At 44.4% G+C, this 22,742-nt stretch overlaps 1 protein-coding gene across 3 annotated transcripts in view; it reads right to left on the bottom strand.

Moving 5' to 3' along the window:
- RSPH10B (radial spoke head 10 homolog B) overlaps window positions 1-22,742 on the bottom strand; it is a 765,802-nt gene that overhangs the window by 298,577 nt on the left and 444,483 nt on the right. For all 3 annotated transcript variants that reach the window (XM_069645637.1, XM_069645638.1, XM_069645639.1), the window contains exons 14-15: window positions 10,200-10,279; window positions 9,963-10,111 (exon numbers count right to left, since the gene is read on the bottom strand). In XM_069645637.1, the coding sequence (XP_069501738.1) occupies window positions 9,963-10,111; window positions 10,200-10,279 (229 nt within the window). The remainder of the gene's footprint in view (window positions 1-9,962; window positions 10,112-10,199; window positions 10,280-22,742) is intronic.

The following is a 22,742-nucleotide window of genomic DNA, read 5'->3' as shown; positions in this document are numbered from 1 at the left end:
ACACTGATTTTGCCTGCTAAGTTGCAGATCCAACACGGGGGCAGGGAGCATTTTTTTGAGAACCCAAATGCAGGCATGGACTATGGTGAATCCTTGATTCCACTTCCACCCTGGCACCGCGATATGGAGCAAAACAGAAGCCTGCGACCCAAGGACGACAGGAGAGACCCTGCAGACTGAATGATATACACTGCCATATCCTTTATGCTTACTGAAAGGGGATGTGAATGGTTAGCACTAATACAAATGTGTTAGAAGTTGCCCGGACGGTGGCGAGCAGTTGTGGCAGGCATGGTTGCTGCTGCATACGCACCTCAGGAAAGTTCCAAGAGTTATGGGGGAAACATCATCTAGTTGGGCTTAATGGTACGGGTGGCGGGGGGATATAGGTGTTAAACAGTTCATATTTGACAAGGATGGGGGCGGGAAGGGAGGGCGAGGAGAACCACAGAGGTTGGGAAAGTTAAAGGGTTTAAAAACAATGGTCATGTTACGAAGAACGGCATGAAAAACGAGTGTACACACACTGTAATTAATGTAAATGGCAACTAAAGGTCCCATAGGCAAAGGTCTAAAAATCAAGCTGCTGACCTGGAAAGTCCGGGTAAGGCTAAGAAAGTTGGTGCGTATATGTCGCGACATGGTCCACAGATCCTGATGTTGCAGGAAACGCATGCTTTACAGAAAGTTAATGCTGCTTTTGCCCCTAATTGGGGTCCACTGCAGTATTATACAGAATACTCCACACAGGCTAGGGGAGCCCTTACACTTATTCATCCCTCATTGGGTTTCCGTTTCACGAAAAGCAAGATTGACCCTCTGGGACGATATGTACTTGTATGGGGTGAAATAACTGGACACCCAGTTGTACTGATAAACACTTATGGACCCAACCTTGACGACCCAGAATTTTACCAGACAATTGTTGACATGCTTCTCCCACTAGATGAGACCTGGGCGATTTGGTGTGGGGACTTCAATACTATCCTAAACATGCAATTAGGCCGGTCTTCTTCTTCTAATGCCCCCCAGTTGCTTACGAAAGCGGCTAACACATTACACCAGATTATGTTGCAATTACCCCTTGTTGATGTACAGAGGACTCTCCACCTACACGACAAGGAATATACATACTATTTCACTGTTCATTATTCAGAGTCCCGCTTAGTTTAATGGTTGATAACCGTCTCGATTGCCAACATGGTACAGAGATGGGATATCCTCCCACGCACATTATCCGACAATTCCCCGGTCTTGCCGAGTCTTGAATTGCATGATTCCCCCAACATGCACCAGGATGGAAGATGCCTTTGGCGATTCTCAGAGTCCCTGTGTGACCGAAGCCCTACATATTGAAATTGCAGAGTTCTTTTTCTTTAACTGTGGTTCCGTCAGCACCCAATTCACACAATTCTATTCTACATTATATTCTAACGGAGATGAGGTAACGCCAGACGAACTTTCAGCATACTTAAACAAATTGAATCCCGCCATGATCTCGCTACATCAACCTATAGCACAGGAGGAAATTGTTGGTGCCATTAAGTCACTGGCATTGGGGAAAGCACCTGGATCAGATGGCTTGGGAATCGAGTTATATAAAGAGTACCACCAGGAATTGGCGCCTATCCTACTGGGTGTATGTAAGGAAGCTATGGAGCGGGGCACACTCCCAGAGTCGATGTAGGAAGCTATTATTGCAGTTTTATTAAAGCCACACAGCCCCCCGCACGATATGGCCTCCTATAGACCCATGTCATCGATTAATACAGGGCAACAAAGCTTCTCCCCAGCATGTCCCATTTAATACATCCGGATCAATCTGGTTTCATTCCCACAAGATCAACTGCTCTGAAAATCTGGTGTCCGTTTGGGGTGATGGCTCAGGTGAGTCCAGATGTGAAAGCCGTAGTGGCCGCCTTAGATGCCGAAAAGGCATTCGACTCTGCATCCTGGAAATATCGGTCCATGGTGCTGAGCCACTTTGGGATTGGCCCGTACTTCCTGAGTTGTGTCCAACTCCTATATACAAGCCTGGGAGCGAGAGTCCTCACAAATCGAACACTGTTAGCACTATTCCTCCTTGGTAGAGGAACTAGGTTGGGTTGCCCCTTCTCCCCAATACTTTTCGCCCTTAGCATCAAGCCCATGGCTGCCTTTGTTCGACAGGTACAAAGACACAGGGGGATTAGTATAAGAAGGTCTCCACAAATAATATCTTTGTACGCTGACGACACTCTCCTATATGTCTGAGACCCGGAACATCATTTTGAACCCATTATGAAAGACATCCATGAATTTGCTCGGTATTCCGGTTACAAAATAAATGACTCAAAATCCAAATTATTCCCTATCACACCAACTACCACACATCCATCAAATATTAGTGGGTTCAAATGGGCACCTGTTCAAGTCTGTTATTTGGGTATCACTGTATCAAGAGAATGACACACATTATATGCAGACAACTATGAGGCCTACCTGCATCTCCTGTCTGTGAAACTACAGCTGTGGGCAACACTCCCAACCTCCCGCTACGGACGAATAGCAATCTTGAAAATGGTGGTCCTCCCAAAACTATTATATTTCTTTTGCAATATGCCCTTATGGCCAGGTAGGGCCTTCTTTACTAAGCTTAAATCTCTGGTCACTATGTGCGTGTGGGACCTGGTGTCGCATGGATGAATTGGCATAAATTGGCAGAACCATAAACAAATGGTGGCCTGGCAGCACCTGATTTTGAGCTTTACTACTTAGCATCACAAGCACAATTTGCAAGACATTGGTATGACCCAGAGGATACAGCAACACACATACCGCTGGAGAGATATGCTGCGTCCCCCACTGAACTAAGGTCAGTTATATTTAGTACACGGCACAAGGACTCCTGCGTATTCGACCCAGTTAGTACCACTGTTAATGCATGGTCGAAAATCTTTGCTAGGATTAAGGTGAAGACACCCTATGACCGAGAAGTTCTACTATGGTGCTTTCCTGGAATTTCACCCACCTTTGATGAGATACTACAGAAAACTTGGGACCCTGATAAGCAATTGAAAATAAGAGCCATGTACCATGAAGGTGAATATGTTATTCAAGGTGACTTTATAAACCCTATTGGGGGCAGACAATTGAAACTGTTACAACATCATCGAATGAGAGCCACAGAAGGAACCAGACACACACGAACGTATAAGGCCCATAATGTCCAATGATGGTACGAAAATAGGAGTGTCCAAATTGTATGGATTAATACAATCACACATCTCTCCTCAAACCTTTATTAAATTAACATTGAAGGAAATGTGGGGACCACAATAGGAGATGAGAAATGTCGCAAATACTGTCAATTAACAAAAACTATATCTCTGAATGCTGGGTTACTTTTGATTCAGTTTAAAATCCTGAACCAGTTACAATATACCCCTGCCAGAATGGCCAAACTTATAGAAGAAAGTACTGGTGAATGTTTAAACTGCGGTAGCCCACAGGCTGATGCTTTCCATATGTACTGGGCATGTCCCTTGATAGCTTCTTTCTTGGGCAGTGTGGCTGATGCAATAGAAGATACCACGCACATTCCATCCACACTTGCTCCTCTCTCTAAAGTACCTATTCGGAGATATAAGTAAATCTTCAGAGACCACGAGAAGACTGTTTAATGTTGCATGCGCTGTGGCTAAGAAATATCAATTAAAGTGTTGGAAGTCTAAACATGCACCTAAAATGGACGATTGGTTCCGAGAGCTAACATATGTAAATGAATTTGTGCTATCTGTGCCTATGACATGTCGCCCAAAGGACATCTGGGCCCCGTTCAGAGGTTATTTATGCAAGATGATATCTGATGATGACAGCTCTTGAACCTACATGTTACGATATCGATAGGTTCCCAGATACTGTTCATTGATGAAAATGTTGTACACTGTACGTATACGATGCTGTGATGTGTGACTGTTAACATGACCATTCAATAAACATAGTTTAAAAAAAATACAATTGTACGGCAGGGCTTCTCAGCTTTCCTGCTTGTGGCGTTTTGAAGTATGTGCATTCTTTTGACTTATCTGGATTGATTCTGTTGGCTTTTTGACCTTGGCTCTCCCTTTTGGATTGTATTTGGATGCTCCCTCTGTTTTTGGTATACTGACTATTCTCTCTTAGATTACTGTGACCTTTGGACGTTTGCTTGTTTTCTTGGATTTTCTCTTCAACCTGTTTTGTCTCTTCGATCTTTGGATTCCTGGATTTCTAACTGTGACTATTGTTTAGCCCCTGGTGGAACCCAGAAACAGCCTTCGACGTATTACGTTCCTCCATTAGTTGCGCCCTCGTGCCGGTGGGGGATAGGCTGCCTTTCCCTATTCTCTCTGGTCCTGGATACTCTCTACTATTAGCTGGCCCTCTCCCGAACTAGGTAGGTTGTGTATACAGTGGATGTATTAAGGGGTATCAGACTACAGTGTTGGTTCATTAACCTGTTGTTTCCTTTTCAGCTGCCAAGTGCACCAGCGTTGCCGCTTCCTGTTCTACCTTTGGTCCCAATTTCTGGATAGGGAGTTATGGTTTGATTCCTCCCTGGCTGGTACTTGGGAACACAGGTGTACATTCATCTGGGATACTGAATCACAACATTTCAGTGCCCTTTTATGCTATGCTAACCTGGACTTCCACCCCTGATGGTGATTTACCAACTCCTTTCAACTGAAAGCTCACAAAGGTTCATCTCCAGCAAGGAAAGAACTGCCTTCCTCTTTGGCTTAACTTTCTCCTTAATCCAAGGGAATTTCCTTTACCTTTTCACTCACTTTATCATTTTTGAAATAAATACTTTTCTGTTGTTACATTGGTCTCATTTGTCTGTAGTGACTTTGCAGGTTTTGCAAAACTAACCTATTTCCTTTGTTAATCTAGGCACAAATATGTTCCCCTCTCCTTGCCTTGTAAACCCATAACCATCATCAACAAATGCTTCATTCGACAAAAGTATCTTCAGCAAACAAATCATACATTGCAATATAATCACAGTAAATATAAATAGTTCATACATTAGCAGCAGTAGTAACAAGTAATTTATCGTATCAGCAGTGCAATTGCATCATATAACATGGGCAGCTCAAATGCAATTCGTGCATAAAAACAAATTAACCTCAACATCATTACAAAGACAATAGCAGCGTGCATACAGTACCTAAAGAAAAATCTACAATAAAAACACATCTCGGTTTCAATTCTTATGCTTGAGCAGATGGTTTCTATGAGTCCACGCTCGATATACAAATCTTGCCACATAATATATGTTGTTAACAACTGTAGTGGACTGCCATAAGAATACAGCTTCAGTGGCATGGGTGACATAAGCTTTCCTAAACAGGGGCAACAAATAAAGTCTTCTTAAATCCCTGTAGCTCTCACAAAATAACAAGAAATGCATAATAGATTTCAAGCCTGCATTGCATATGGGACAACACAGCAAATCTTGGCCTTTCCAGCCGCTTGTGAATTTGGTGGTTTTAAGCACGCTGATTCTAAATTCCATACACAGGGTACGAGCATAGGCCAGTGTTATCAAGTCCAAATAACTCTCAGCTCCCTGTTCAGTTTTTAAACAGAAGTAATCCAGGCCTAACTTTAAGTTTAGGCAACTATTTATACATTATTCATAGTTGACCTGTCTTAGAGTCTACTTCACCTCTTCTCTTGTACATTAATTTATGTTCTCAGGGTTCTTCCAGATTTCACTCAGGCCTAGAGCCTCCAATGTGAACGTCTGGGATGTCGGAAGCGGCTGTTGCTCACTGCAGCAGTGCAGCTTGAAGTTCTCCCCTCAGACCTGTGGGTCCTTTACTCTATTCTGCTTGTGAGATGTCCGAGGGGGAGCTTGTAACCGGTGGCTGTGTTTTTCTGCAACCACACTGGTGGTTGCTGCAGCATCTCTGGAGTGTGCATCGATCTCTGGAGTGTCTTGGGACCAAGTGGGTTTGAGTGCTGGAACGCTCCGGTGTGGTGGGTCTCTGTCTCGGAAAGCGGTTGGATAAGCGGCTGGCTGAACACGGAAGTAATTGTCCCCTGCAAACCCTGTAAGTGTGGCTCCCGTGAGAAACAAAGTGTTAAGCAACACTATTATTGAGTTTGTGTCCTTATCCCTAAAATATCATGCCTGGGGGGGGGAAATGGTACACGGAAAAAGCCTGCGACTTGTCTATTAAATGACAAACCTTTGCTAACTTTCCATAGAGAGGGTCTGGAAGCTGCATCCCTAGCTACTATCCCAACGGCTAGTTCTACAGTCCCCCAAGGTGGCTCGGCTTTGGGAAGTTACATCTATTACCCCTGGGACTACCCTTCTGACTCCTAAGGGGATCGCTCATCTGAGGTATTGGCGTTAAGCATTTGCAGGAGGCAGAGGCTGAGCATGGCGAGTGCTGATTTGTTCCTTGATAAAGCTGATAATATCGACCTGTATGGTGGAAGTAATAAATTGGCCGAAAGTCTGATGAATTCTACAACTGTGGGGGTCGCTAATTCGGAAAATGTCCAAACGACTAAAAAGGATATAACAGGACTGGCCTCCTCTGTAACATTTTCTCCAGATGCAAGGGAGAGTAAGACTAGTATTGAACCACAGATTGCCCCTATAGCACTGTTATTGCCTGATCTTGAGAATAGCCCACAGATGCATATGACTTCTGATCAATGGTTGGTAGTAAAGGCTAATATAACCAAGGAACTGAATCTGTGTAATAGTTTCTCAGACTTTGGACATGGATGGACTCTTTGGACAATTGAGTGGGGAATCATCATTAGATTAAGATGGATAATTCCTGTCAAACAGATTTTCCACTCCCCTTCCTGACACAACAACATCCAGGTTCAACGGACAACTGCTGTCAAACTGACCATCAATCTGAGAAACTGGTTCAGCTCTCACAAGGTACACCGGTATCTTTGGCCTGTTTGAGGTTTGAAACTAGCTCTCATCCAAAGGCAACACCTTCCGGCCCATCATCTGTTGTAGCTGATCACCTACCAGGCATTCATATTTTACAATTGGTGGATACAGGGAAATCCAAACCAAGGCAGGCGGGCTTGTGTAAGCCTGTGAAAGCTCACACTTTTCCATATATCTTCAGAAGTCTAAGACTAAGGAAATCATCAATGCTTGTGCTTAGGGATAAGTCTATACAAGCTTTTGCTATGGCCCAAGGAACTTTATCATTTCCAACATTGAGAAGCCATGTGGTAAAGAACCAAGAGAGGCTCTAAGGAATAAAGTTCTGGCCTGGCTCCATCAAAGAACTGGGCCAGGAGTGGTTAGAAGCTCAGACTTGAAGATTCTACGTAGGCTTGAGTTTGATGATTGGTGCACCCTGGGAAACAGGGAATGGGTTTTGGTAGGATGTGGGACCAGCAACCGGCCTTTCTTTCTTAGTATCTGCAATGACTTGCCTAAGGGCTCCTCGAATTTAAAACTTATAGCGGATTAGCTTCTAGATGTTCACCTTGGTTTTTAGGGTTGTATCATGATTAGTTGTGATTGGACTGTGTTGGTCCTGTGGTACATTTCTTTGGTCCTTGTTTCATGTTTTTATGTGTTCATTTTATTGTATGTCATTAAGTGTTGTTTTGTATAGCGCTCTGATGCATGTGGGTTTCAGCGCGTTATAAACAAACAAACAAATAAATACATAAATAAATGATAATCTAACATGTTTTACCCACGGGAGTGAGCACCCACTTGGATTGCCAAGCAAATCAACAAGGGACTTGCTGTACCTCCCTAAATCTGGGGACACCCTGAGTCTTACCCAATAACAAACAGGTTTCCAGGATAGCTGTAGATCAATAGGCTCAAGGCCACATTCCATCAACAGGGGAGCACTCAGAAAGCTTTGCGGGAGGCACAATAATATTTTTAGAAACGTGTTCTCCATGGTCCCTAACTTCCGACAGTTAGTGAATCCCCACAGTTCACCTACATAATGGGCAGCCGGGACCGATTGAATCTTATAAATACTAACAGCTGGGGATACCAACCTTTCTCCATGGTTTACAAAAAACCTCTTAACACCCCCACTGTTTCTTTCAAGGATAATCAAAATGTTTCCAGCTGGGCAAGCCATACCCCGTTGCCAGTAAATCTTACCCTCAGGTAATCATAAAATAACACTTGTTCCAGCTTAACCCCCACAACTTCTGACCGGCTCACACTAGATTTGGATTTTGGTGGCCTAAATACCATTACTTCGGTTTTACTCTTGTTCAATGTCAAGCCCGTCTGTTGCAGTTAGTGACAAAAGCACTGAAGGATATGCCTGGTCCCAATAGGAGATGTTGATAGCAACACAGCATTGTCAGCAAAGAAAAGTGCTGGGACGATATCGATGCTGAGTTTTGGGGGATCAAGCCTACCCTCATTGCACTGACATAGCAATGGCAAAATGATCTTGTTAATAAAGAGGGAAAACAGGAGTGGAGCAAGAACGCAGCCTTGTCACACGCCTTTGTCCACCTTGAACTCATCAGTGCACTCCCCTTCACTTTCCCACCTCACCACTGGGGTATTGTTACCATAGAGAAGGCGAGGTAGAGTTACCAACTCTACCGGGACTCTCCACTTCGTCCAAACCTGCCACAACTGATCTTTACGGACAGAGTCGAGAGCGTTCTGAAGATCTAAAAATACAGCATAAACCCACATACGGTTTAACACAGTGTATTTTTGGAGAACAAAGGAAAGTCGAAAGCATTGGTTGATAATGCCCATCCCTGATCGAAATCCGGCCTTTAGATGAGAGACCAGAGTTCACCCTGAATGGGAGCTGGTTTAAAATCACCCTTGCAAACATTTTACCAGTGGCGTCAAGTAATTAGATGGGCCTGCAGTTACTTGGCTTTTCTCTGTCACCCTTCTTGTAGATTGGAACTATTTGAGCCGATCGCCAAGAGTTAGGGACATAATTAAGTTTGACAGCTGATATAAACAATTTCAGTAGGACTGGGGCACAAATCTCTGGCTAACCCTTCATCAGGTCAGCCGGGATCCCATCCGGGCCTGGTGCTTTATGACTTTTAGCATTTACAATTGCCCCCTTTACTTCTGCCAAGTTTATAACCATTGCTGGTCGTGTACAATCCACATTTGGTATGCCATCCTCTGTGGGTACCTCAATAGTCACAATCTCTGCATTCATGCTACCCTAATTCAGCCCAGAGAAGTGGTTAAGCCAGTCCTCTGGGGGAATTTGGCAGTGGAACCTGTTATCATTAAACCCATAACGCTTAATGTGCATGTGAAACACACAAATATTTGTCAATGGAGAAACATAGCTACCTATATTATGTAAAAATATACATTTTTAGGCCAACGGCTGAAACTAACTTTTCTTCACTTGCATCAGAAGTCATCTGAGGAGCAGGACAAACTTTCATAAGTTTTGCAAACCTGGGAAGGATGAATTGACATTGCTTTTGTTGCTATTAATCTGGAATACCCAGGGCAACTTGTGCTTTTAGCGTAACAAAAATCGCATTTCTGTTTTTGAATACTTCATTTTGTCTTCTGATGGCCCTTGCCCAAACAAAGTACCCCAAGGAAATAGTCACAGACTGATAAGCCCCAACAGTTATGGACACAGATCTGGTTTCTTGCAGTGTGCATTTAGCATGTATTAATTGGAGTAGCCTGTCGCTTGAGCCTATTATCGAAAAACGTATGTTACCAGGTTTGCAATAACTACTGCCCAAAACATGATCTCTCCCATGACTGGAGTGAAGGTCATGTGATACCAATTGTTATGTCATCAGAACGTGTAAGTGGGGGGTCAAAGAACGCACAATGCCATCTCCACGACCCCCATGCACTTGGCTAAATGATGAGACTGGAAATTTACTCATCAATGTCCATAACCCAAATGTGTGCACAAACATACAAACAATGACAATAAAATATAAACTATTACTTTTAACATCCAGATGAACTGTCTCATTTTCATTGTAGGTTCGTATGGAGGAATGGAGCGGTTGCTACTATGACACTTATAAATCTCCCAGCATTTATTTATGTAACCAACCAAATGGACAGTCCGTTCCAGGTCAGAAAATAAGTTACCTAGAAAGACAAAAGAAACACAAAAATAGGTAATGTGGTAAGTATTCTGCAAATGTAAGTAATTGCATGTTGTCCCCTTCTGGTTTACCTTTTATGTTACATGCATTTGGAATAATATTTTCTGACATGATCTTCGAAAACCTGGAAACGAGACATAGTTCCTTTCTTCTATAAGTGAAAAGAATGGTCATGTTAGACAATCTTCTCTCACCAACGAAAGACTTTAAATTGAAACGTATTTTAAAGTAGGTAACTATTTACATTGGTTGATCCTATATTGAATCTGATGCTTTCTATAGCAAGTGTATCCAAAAGCGCGTTTAAGTAATGCATCAACAGTTTAAACGGTGCTATGTGAAAATGTTCCCTCAGAAAAAGTCGGCAGGTAGGCAATTTCTTTTTCCCCTGCACCCCTAAAAGCCTTCCACCACATATTCTAGGATGGGCACAATATTCTCTTCTACCTCCAGTCTTAGAATACTTGGGGAAAGTGCTTTATTTTCTTTTCCCAGGCGACTTCATCACTGGATACCGTTTAAACATGCTTAAGGAGAAAGAAAATACATGAGAAGGTAAAAGTAACATGCTGTGGGCAATCTGTTGATCCCCAGTGATACCATCATCATAGAGTATGGACATGTGCTCACTTGTGCCTTTTATTTGCTGGCCACCAAACCACATCCCCCAAACTCCCCATTGCCTCCTTTATGTTATCATAGGCCACACAAAAAAACAACGGGTATAAAGATTCAAAATGGCACATGATTCAAAATGACTGAGAAGGTAAAAAAAATACAAATAAAAAGAGTAAGGTAACTCAGCTATAATAAATTAAACATTGTAAGTGGCAAAAGCAATTAAAAAAGGCGTACTTACTGTGATTAAAACATTACAACCACAAATTGACAAAAGGAACTCCACTGGCTCCCTAACCACACAGAATATAGGGTTCCCTATGCCTCAGACCCCCCCCCAACCACGCCCAGCTCAAATACCTTAATTATGCAGCAATACTAAAGTAGATTTACAACCACCACCTTTTCCCCCTAAATCACCCTTTTTAAAGTATCTCTGTAACATGCTTCACTTTTTACTGTACACGTTTAAAAAAAAATGTATTTACCTATAAACGAATTCTACCTTCAAATTGGAAACAATGTACAGTCCTAAGTTGATAATTAAGCATTACTGGCCGAGGCAGGGGTCATTATCGTGGCATAGAAAGTGGCCAATAAGACGAGTTATGGACCACATCCCACACATTTCGATGGGCTCAAAGTCATCTGTAAAGGCCAGTGGGTAATACGTGTTAGTTATAATTCTTTTGAGCAAAAACATTAAAATGCATGTATCCATTTTCACTGTATCTCAACCCCTCTATAACCACTTCTTCTTGATCTGATACTGCGATTCAAAATGAATCAGTAAAATAGGGATTTAATCTATTTAAGCTTCATTTAAGATATTTTTTTGATAGTGCAGCTCAAAGCCATTCAGCAGAGTCAACTTTGCAACCAAAGAAAGGAAGACGGTGCGGCAACGGAGACGGTGCGGCAAAGGAGGTAGTTTCAATCTTTCACACAAAACGCACCTTCCATAGATTTCTTAATTCAGAGAGAAGATTGATGCCTGCACTATACACTCTAAGCTAGGTGCCTTTCAAGAAAATTGCACGGGAGTAAAGTGAAGGGCAGTGGACGATCCTTGTACAGTATCTTCAAGGAATCCTTTGAGTGGAATAGACTGACGGTCAACATGTAGAACAAAATGTTCCAACCACCAACTTTGGCAATACCGAACATTTGATATCAGGGAGTCTGTCACACCATCAGAAGGCAATGGTATCCTTGCTGTGAAGTTATGGAAATGGTGGGTATCTTGTACATCCTCTGACAAACTGGCCTGCCTCCTGCTCCAAAGGCAATATCGACTCTCTGTCCTCACTAAGAAGAGAGCTCACATCCAAGCCCGCATCTCTGCGGCATCTACCAACTCTGCTGAACTCTTTAAAATCTGCAAGGAGCTGGCCAATCCTGCTGCAGTCTCTACTTCTCCTGTCCCTTCCCAGGCCCTCTGCTCGTCCCTGGCTTCTCATTTCATCTCAATAACCCATGACATCCTGTCCACCCTCTCTTGTTCTCCTCCTCTTCCCACCTCTCTCTCTGCTACCTCTGACCCCACTGCAGTCGCCGCTCCTCCCTCTTTATCTTCCTTTCCCCTGTTCTCCTCAGACGAGATTTCCAGACAAGTCCGATCTATGAAAGTCTCTTCAAAACAGGTTCTTCCCTGTTTGTCCAAAACCATCAAGGACCATATCGACACCCTCACTCCTGCCCTGGCCGACTTCTGCAACCACTCCTTTGCCACTGGAGCCTTCCCTTCCCCTCTGAAGCACTCCCTTGTGCACCCTCTTCTCAAGAAACCCACAGCCGACCCCACCTGCCTGGCTAACTATCGCCCGATCTCTATTACTCCTTTCCTGGGAAATCTCCACGCTTAATCTTCACACTGATTCTGTTGGATGTCTCCATGACCATCAGCCGGGCTTCAGAGCAGCCAGACACTACTCTACTGAACATCTGTGAAGACCTGCTCTCCAACCTCGATTCTAATCTCCCCCCTGTCCTCATCCTACTCGATCTCTCTTCTGCCTTTGACACAGTCAACCATGCCATCCTGCTCAACCGACTCTGTGATAACCTGGGTATCACTGAATAGGCCCTGGCCTGGCTGACCACCTTCCTCTCAGACCGACACTCCCAGGTCCAACTTGGGTCTTTCTTTCCCTCTATCTTACTCTCCACTTGTGGTGTTCCCCAGGGGTCTAACATCTCTCTCTGGCTTTCCAGCCAATAGCTGGCACCCCTCGCCCACCACATTGCTGCTCTCTGCTCCAACTTTCAGTGTTATGCGGATGACATTCAGCTTGTTTTCAGGCTCCCCTCTGCCACCTGTTCTCCCTCTCTCATCTCTGTTATCCAGGAGTGGTGTTCCGCCAACGACCTCTGCCTTAATGCCAGTAAGACAGAGAGCCTCCTCATCAGCACTCATGCACCTTCCTTTCCTGTCACTCTCTGGCAAGCCACCCTTGGCCCTCTCCCTGCTCCCACCTGTGTGGCTAAGAACCTCGGGGTCATCTTCGACTCCACACTTTCCTTTTCTCCACACATCTCCGACGTCTCTAAGGAGTCAAACTACCAACTGCACCTCCTCAGAGGTATTCTTCCTTTCCTCTCTTTCCCCCAGAAGCTCACTGTCTCTAGAGCCCTGGATCTCCCCAGGCTTGACTGCTGCAACAGCCTCTTTTTAAATCTGCATGCTGCTACTCTACACCCTTGGCAACTCAACCAGAACAGGACTGTGAGAATTGTCCCTGGCCTCAACTCAGATTTTGTATCTCTCCAGCCCTGAAATCTCTTCATTGACTCCCAGTGGCTGCAAGGATTAAGTTCAAGACCCTTTGCATTGTCCACAAGGCCTTCTAGGGCCTGGGTTCGCAAAACCTTCAGCTCTCCCTTCAGAAATTACTTCCTTCTCAAGCCCTCCGCTCCTCTACCTCCAACTCCCTCAGGGTCAGTCGCTTCTCCAAACAACGAGTTGGTGGTAGATCTCTTTCTTTGGCTGGGGCCTCCCTCTGGAACAGCCTTGCTTCATCTCTGAAACTTGAGGAGAACCACCTTCGGTTCTGGAAGCACCTCAAGACCTTCCTCTTTGTTTCTGCCTTCTCTCTTCCACTCCCCTACTGATCTGTCTGTTCCTGCATTGGGCACCTGATTACCTTTTGATCTCGGGCCCAGATCCTTGCCCACCCAGCTGCATACCCGCACTGCCTCCTGGTATCCCTTGCACTTGGGTCTGTATCTGCAACCCTAAAGCCCACTACCTGCACTTATCAACACCCTTAGTCTGCGCTTAATTCCTGCACTTGCCACCTGCTGACCGCACTACCTTTGGTTGCTTTTGATCACGTGTTCAGCACTTTCAACTCCTCCCCTGCCCCTTGCACTTTCCCCCTTCCCTCTCCCCTGCACTTGCGCATTCTCAATGTCACTGGGCCTAGTAAGATTGTTGTTTTGTCCTCCCTTGTACCCCTCCCTTGTCTCGTCACTCCCTGAAACACTTGTGTATGGGCGTGAAATAAATAAAATATCATATCAGTAGTGTTTCTAACACCATGGTCGTTGATGCAAATTATGTCATTTCCTTTAATTACTGCCTTACGGTTCTTTATATCACCAGAACCCCTTAATGGCATTTGTGGCAAATCCAGGGAATTCCTCCCTTCTCCCCAAGGGGGATCCACCCCTTTGAGACAAAGGAGTTGAGCCTGTTCCACTTCAACCCCTTCCCCCTCCATGGGATAGGGCAAGAGGGATCTCACTGGAGGTGACCCCACCATTAAGGGACAAGGATTCCCCAAGTAAAGATTCTGTGACATCTCCCTCGAAAACAAGAATCCACATTGTTTGTTGGCTACATAGGGACTGAACAAGATAATAATGTACCAGAGCCTTTAACTGTGAATGACTTGGTTGCTGACCCCTCTCTGTTGTCCTCGATTCCGACAATGCAGAACCAATCATATCTCCTCTCTTGTTTCACAGAGGAACGTAAAAGGGCCAATACCGATACCTGCAAGGGAAAAGCCAGACTAGGAGAACCCATGCACAGCTGTAGCCTGCAATGTAACGATGAGCGTATCGATATTGGAGACGGGCCACAGCAATTAAATGGTGGGCAGAGGAATCCCAGAGCCTGTTGAATGCTGTCGAGTCCATGAGGGCGAGGAGTCCGAGGAGCCCAGGTCTTCTGAAACAAGAGACCAAGCCGCTGCTCAAGCAGCTCCCTGGTGTCTCGGAGCAAAAATGCCAAGCGGAGAACTTGCTGTGAGAGAGCCAACAACAACAGAAGTGCGGTTCCGCAGCAACTGGAGTAGCCGCCTCCCCCGACCAGCAATGTTGCCAAGTTCCAGGTAAGTGACTGTCCCGGAGGAGGGGCAGGGGGGCAGTAAAGTGCCAAAGTACCCCATGCGGGGTTGGGGACAGTTTGCAATACATACAGCCAGTGAGGCCGGGCAGCCAATGCCATGCTGAGAAACACATTACCGAACAAAGTGGTGAGGACAAATCGCAACACATACTGCCAGTGAGGCTAGGCAGTTCACGCAGGATGGAAAGACCCAGAAATCCATGAAGGGGTGACAATAGTGAGAACCTGAGACAGATGGAAGAATCAGAGGGCCCATGCCAATCTACCTGAGACATGAGAGATACAGATGGTCTGAAGGACTGGCTAGCCCAGCCAGGTCTGAGAAACAAAGAGACCCACAGAGAACCGAGGGACAGTCTGAAGACCCAAAGGGCCCACACGGGCTAACAGAAATACTAGCGACACAAAATCAACCTGGAGGGGTGAACCTGAAACAGAGAGCCCACACAAGGGGGCAAACGTTACAAGAAGAGTCAGAGGGTCTTATTCACAGAAGCGTTTTATAATTGCAAAACCCCATTGGAAAACGCTCGGTGAATCAGGCCTTACTGTCTGAAGGACTAACTAGCCCATCCAGCGCTGACAACCAAAGAGAGACTGAAACGCCATGGAGGAGTGAACAAAAGATAGAATCCACGCAGGGAGCCAAACCCTGTTGTAGCACACGATTGACTGCTCTACAAATCGAAGTGGTGCAATTAAGGTATTCACTTTTTTAATTCAGCAGGACACTGATGAAGGAATCAGGAGTCCTGTTTTCTGGAAAACCAGGAAAGATACCAAACTTGTTTAAACTGCACCAGCAGGATGAGGCCTGAACCAACCTGAGAGAACCTGAAAAACAATTGGGTGGGGTCACGCAACAGCCAGCCCAAGCAAGAAATTTGGGGGAGGTTAAAAACACTTCTCTAGGATAAGTGTTGTTTTCGTTATTGTTATTGTTAGTGGTAGGGTCAGTGAACAGAATAGATTTGGACGGAGAACAAAGTTTATTTTGTAAGTTGCCCTGACGAGCACCCATTTGTTATTGTGCAGAATAGGGAATCACCATCATAGAAGTAGGGATAGGAGAGGCATTTCTTTACTTTAATAAACCAGAGTCATTTGAAAATATGTCTTCTCTTCCATCAATCTGTGAGGGATAAGAGTCAAAGAAAAGTAACTACTGACAAAGCAAATTGGTCTGGGATTTTCTTAAACAGGACAAGGTTTTGTGTGTGAAGGGAGAACGGTGTCACCTTCTGGCCCATTCAGTTATATCTGGGAGTTTTCTGCTTAAGTTTGCCTCAGCTCACTTGCTGATGATCTTGCTCTACTTGACACATCTCCAGTGGACCCACAGAGGAAAGTGGCCTGCATAGCCCCATAATGTAAACTAAACAAGTTGATAGTTAAAAAAAGAAAACATAAATCAGGGCCTTTTCTTGAAAGAAAAAATCCCTAAGGATTGTTTTTAGATTGCTATACATTGGAACATGTACATTGATATGTACATGGTTCAGGATCTTCCTATGGCCAAGACAAGCGAAAGTTGTTAAAGATGACTCTCAATTCCTGGCTGTATTTCCTATTTGTGGTGTCCCGCATGGTTCATGTCTTTTGACCCTGTTGGTCAACGTGTATACCAGGGCTCTATGCAATCTCTTGGAGGGTCTGGGAGTGCAATTTGCATATTACGCGGATGACACCCAGATCCTCCTTCAATTATCAGGGACATACTCTAAGGATGTAGAGAAGGTAAATGAGGTTTTTGCGGATGTTCAGTCATGGATGACACTAAACTCACTTTCCTTGAATGATTTGAAGACAGAGCTTCTATACCTCGGAACAAGCACTAGGCTTACAAAATTGGACTCCCAACATAGTCATTTTTTGATTGCGGGTAATGTTATTAATAAACATATGTCATACTTAAATTCCACCTGTTCTTACATGACTGGTCTCTAGTGGCAAATGTGCCCCTATTTATCGAAAGGAATAGGGATTGATTGCCTCTGTTACCATAAACACCACACTTGATTATTGTGAAAAGCCTCCATTTTGGTACATCTCAGCCAACCTCAGGAAGCTACAGGTTATCCAGAATGGTGCAGTCCGAGCAGTCTGCAGACTCGGACGGTGGTCCCATGTGTCTGAGGCTCGTCGGATGCTACACTAGCTCCCGGTGAAACAGAGAGTGCAACACAAGGCAACCACTCTGGTGTATAAACGCCTGGCGGGTAATGGGCCAGTCTATCTCTGCTCATGTATTATGAAGGCACCCGTTAAACGTACTCTGCGATCTAACAGACACCTTGCTGAACTACTCTCACTTCTCCTTAAAAAAATGTGGAGGTACCGGTTTTGAAGCATGGGCTCCTTTGATATAGAATGCCTTTCCTCCTCTTTTAGGGCAATTCCATTCTTAGCGCAGTTCAAAAAATGCATGAATACCTTCCTCCTTGACAAGGGTATAGATTCATCTTCTTGGCTGTACCTAGTATCTTGCCTCTATGTTTTCTGTTGTTTAGTCTTGTCAGCGCCATGAGGCTTTCCGGTGTGAGGCGTCATGCACAAAATATATAGGATATGTGTATCTTGGTGTACAGTTTGACCAAAAACAATGTTGAAATACATTTTAATGCTTCATTGGTGGATGAGGAATGGCAGCTATGGGAGGGAGACCTTAATTTACCTTGGATAATGTTGTGGGTAGTCTACTACCATGGATTATGGTTGTATAGGAGAGGCCACACCTATCCAGCTCTAGGAGAGCGAAATTTGGAATTTATTCTCCAGAATGGGCCTAGATAGCATAGAAGATTTGGAAGGTTTTTTTAGGCATCCCCAAGTGTAACCCGTTGTAGGAAATCAGGTTGGACTTGGGGATGACCTCAAAGAAGACTATTTTGAAATCTGCACACCTTAGATTTGCATTTCACCGAACTGTGGCTGGCCTGGATACTCTCCACAATCACTGTCTAGAATGTCCAATTGGGTGGATACCAACATGGTACAAGTTGGAAGTGATGTCTTAGACTTTGGTGTACACAAAACTCTCCCAGACGAAATAACCCTATTAAAAGAAAGGAAGGATGTGTGGAGTCAGCATACAGTTGTTAAACGTGTTGTGTATCTCCCTGCCCTCCATTAGATGTGTCACTCACTTTGGGCATCCTAACTCAGTTTAGCGGTACAGTAAAGACGCTATGGCTGCTACGCTGTAGAATGTGGCCCATAATAATGTACAAAGGAGGAAGACAAACCATTCCAAGAGCTTCCAGAATTTAGAAACTATGTGGAGTAAAATTAGAAACCTTCATGCACATATTATGTACATGTCTGTGCCTAAAAGGACCAAGATATTGTTTAATCTGACCTCCTTTTCAAGGATCACTTTATTCAATCATCTGGGGATGCACTCCTGCATTTAAGAGATGGTACCTCTAATCAGGTGTGTTATAATGTTTTCAAATATTGTACTCTAGATAGGACAATGGCTGGAACTAGAAAATTAAGATGGTCCTTGTACAATAGATGTGTGCAGTGATTGATGTTATACAAGTGAATGTGTACACTTTTCACCCCAGCATTGTAAGACAAAAGACAAGTGGCAATCAAATAGGATCGCTAGATTTTATTTTATATTTTATATTGAGAGAAGCTTTGCATTAGGGTATATACATTCCCTGAGGTGTACCACTCAGCTGGCTGTAAGAATGACTTATTAGTAAAATAAAAACACTCATGTGAACGTACAAAACCCTATGCTCATTAAAGGTTGTGCGATACGGTTATAACTAACAGGTACCTACTGACACAATTTGTATATTATTGTCAACAGTGAGCAGCAGCTCTCATGGCAGTCTACATATTCTTAGTGAGAGGCACCACTTATAATTGTGAATATGTTTTTTTGTGAAGAGCCCACACATCCGTGCATGATCCCAGTTAATATTTTGAAGTTGGAGTATTTTACTTCCACTTTGAAGGTGGCAGTAAAATTACTGTTTCATGTGTATAAAAAGGAAATATCCATTCCCTATGAATAGATTAAAATATATTGTAACTCTGAAACAGGCAGACTTTTGTAATCTATGACTCTGCGCTTACTCATTAATGCAAATGAAAAGATAGATTTTTATCTTAAAGTTCCTCCCCAGCTCAGCCAGAAGAACTAGCAGAAGAACTAGCAGAGTTCCTGTCTGTTTCTATGCTCTGCTAGGGTATCGCTACACAATAGAGGAAAACACATAAAAATTAACATACGTTTACTGCGCATACGTTTACTGCGCATTTGCAGTAAACGAAAATGCAGAATTCCTGTTATACTGCACAAGGGGCAAGGGGGTTGCAGGGGTGTTCCCTTCTCCCCTTGTTTGAAAACAGGGGTTCTGGGTTGTGGGGGTGTCCCCCAGTCGCAAGGCTGCAATTGTGCCATTGCTTAATGGATGCAATATCCATGGGATCACTGCAAGCCTGCATTTTTGCTTTTGGAATTTCCGTTTGCAATATTTATGGGCGTGCATTGATCACATAGATCCCTCTGCTAGTACCATTGATCTGAACATGTTCCTGGCACTGCGCGATTGATATATGTCTTCAATTTATTTGCAAATGTAACATGCTCCAGACAGAATCAACTGCATCCCAGTGCAATACTTACATAAACTCATCTACACCAAGATCAAACCGTACTAATGACTAGGGGGCCACCCACTGGGAACCACTCAATTAAACAGGTGCGTCTTTACGGCCTTCCAACATTTTGGACATACAGTAATACTTTGAATATCTAATGGCAGAGAGTTCTGAGGTTTGGGCCCGTAGATTAGATGTGAAGCGTCTATGACCTCTATGAACAAATCTTGAGGGTTAGATCACTAAAAGGAATTATTCCGGGGATTGAAATGAGCGAGTTGGCTCATAGCGAATCAGTCTTTCGGCAAGGTACCTAGGTGCTAATTTAGAATGCCCTTAAACACCAGACAGAGGGGCTTAAAATTGATCCACTGCTTTATAGGAAGCTAATGAAGTGATCTACAAAGAGATGATATTGCAGCGGTTTTCGGGGCTTTAAATATAAGATGCACTGCTGTGTTCTGCGCCCTCTGGCGCCGGGTCAATTTTTCGGCAGGGATACCTGTAAGAATGCTGTTTCCATAGTGTGGGTGGAGGCAGGGTGGCAGGCTCTTATGTGTCCGGTTTTATCTACATTTTATTGGGAGTACTTTCTTCCCTTTATTTGTTGGGTGTATTTGACTGTTTTCAGGGTTGTGACAAAGTTACCATGGAGGGACAGGCTGAGGGGACATTTGGCTTTAGGGACCGAGAGAAGCCCCCACTCCATAAAGTGCCCTTTGGAGGTTGTATTGGCTGGGTCAATGAAAGGTTCTCACCACTCCATGTCATATGTAAAGGAACCCCAGAGAAGGCTAAAGACTCTTACCTCAACAACAGTGAAAGTGTAGAATAGGGGGTTGTGGGTTGTATGCCACTGCATCCAGGAAGACGAAGGAAAGAAGGCTTTTACTGAAAGGCATGAGAGTGATTGATTTGAGAGCTTGCAAACACACATGCATCAGACTAGACTCTCTAACCAGAGCTCCTAAAGGGATGAGGCAGCGAGGAACCTGCGAACCACATACGTGGGTTGGATGTCCCAAACATCATTCACTCGCTGAGCAGGGAGTGGATCATGGAACTGCACCAACATCATATCCACCCGACTGCAAGTTAGCAGAAGTGGATTTTGAGTACTTGGGCTTCAAGCCCAGTTAAACAATTAGTGATTGCAGTCATCAAAGGAAAACATAACACCCGAGTATAGTAAGCAGGAGTGGAAATACATGTGGGAGGGAAGTAGAAGCAGGGCATCTTAACTAAACCTGCAACCTCGGGCTAATAGCTGAAAAGCCCAACCAATCCCACTGATTACTGGGGGCGATTGCATGAGCCAAACATATAAAAACAGGCAGAACACGGCAGTCAGTCAGGATGGGAGTAAGGAAGGCGATCTGGAGAGGTGAAACAGGTGGAGAACAAGCAAATAAAATGTGAGGAGTGGTTTGTGGAGTGCTGGAACTACATACCTGTCCAAATTGGGACAGGAAAGCAAGCAAGTTGTACAAAGCCTGCTAAGGGCTAGGGATGGCCTAAAACATGGAAAGAAGTCAGTGAACCTGGGGAAGATTGAAGCCTGTAGTGGGGTCCATGCCAAGAGGCATGTGGCTTGGCTGGCTGGTGGTTGAGAATAACATCAGCATGACAAATAGACTAGTATGAAGGTGACGAATTGCTGCTGGTAATTGTTTTGGGTATCCCCTTGGTGAAGGCGGAAACACAAGCTATTGCCTACTAGGCTAAGTCTACATCCTGTGACCCGAGGAGGCATCTTTGGAGAAGAGGCCTAATTGTAAAAGCAGCCAAGAAAGTGTGCTGGAGTTCTACAAAATCCATGTTACTGTGGGTAACCAGGTGATAGCCAGAAGGGAGCTAGATTCCATGAATTGTGGATTCTTGTAGCTTGGCAACTGACTTGGGCTAGGTCAGTCAGTCTTTCTAGATTAGGTTTTGTGACTCCTCCATCATGACTCCATTAGAGAAAGCTGTACTTTACTTGTGCTATAATTGTCACTGCCAGGTTTTCTCGGCATTGCTTTAACCCCCACTCCCAGAGCCTAAGCTTAAGGGATGAGAGTAATCCCTGGCCTTGCGAGGGTAGACTAGATCCAGTCTACAAACTTCTCACAAATGTGATGAGTTCATATGCATGATGCACAGAAAGGGAACCTGGGGAACTCAGGTGGCCAGGGAGGCACCCCATTCGTGATGCGACCCCTGGAGGTGCGAAATGGAGGATCCCCTAGAGCGTCCCCAAACATCCCGTGGGCAATTCAGGGGATCATGGGTATCTAAGAAAAGGGATGGACAGTACATTTCCCAGAGATGAGAACATACTGATACCCTTTGAAGAGGAACCAACATCATGTATAGATCAGCAAGGGGATGCCCAAGGGAAGAAACTCAGCCTCCAAGATGATTTGGGAAGGCACCAAGACCAGCGGGTGATTCTCTGAACTCTCTTGGCACCACTCACGTTTCTATACATGAAACAGGGTTAAGAATCCAGCACATCTTGGTACGCAAACCCTGACTTGGAACCTGAATGGCAGCCAAAAGAAAATCTTACCGCAGCAAAAGAAGATTAAAAAACTGAGCATCCATGCTCAGTGTGCACATTCTGACAAGCAGAGATCCTGCTTACCCACAAATACAAGAGTCAGAACACTGGCTTTGGAGGCCGCTATTACATGCAGAGAGGTATTTATTAGCCTCCGACCATGGGCTCCACAGTATGAGCCAATTCCGCTCACTGAAAAATCCAAATCACCAGAGTTTGACTGAAAGAAAGGCACATGCACAGAGATGAGTTGGATCCATTAGGCAATGGAGAATCACGTGAAACAAAACTGAAGGATAAACAGACCCACAAATCAGATCGATCATTTCTTCATTGTCTTCTGCACCACGTGTATAAAAAACAGAATTCCCCTAGTGGTGAGGTGTTAAGATGGCATTCCGGAAAGTAGGGAGGCATCGAGGAGAGAGGAAGAATGAATATTATCAAGTCAGAACCTGCTTATGCAACGCCAGGAAGGCC

Source organism: Ambystoma mexicanum, chromosome 2p (genome assembly GCF_040938575.1).
Source record: "Ambystoma mexicanum isolate Mex_15411 chromosome 2p, UKY_AmexF1_1, whole genome shotgun sequence".
NCBI lineage: Eukaryota > Metazoa > Chordata > Amphibia > Caudata > Ambystomatidae > Ambystoma > Ambystoma mexicanum.
This window is presented reverse-complemented; position numbering and strand designations above follow the sequence as displayed.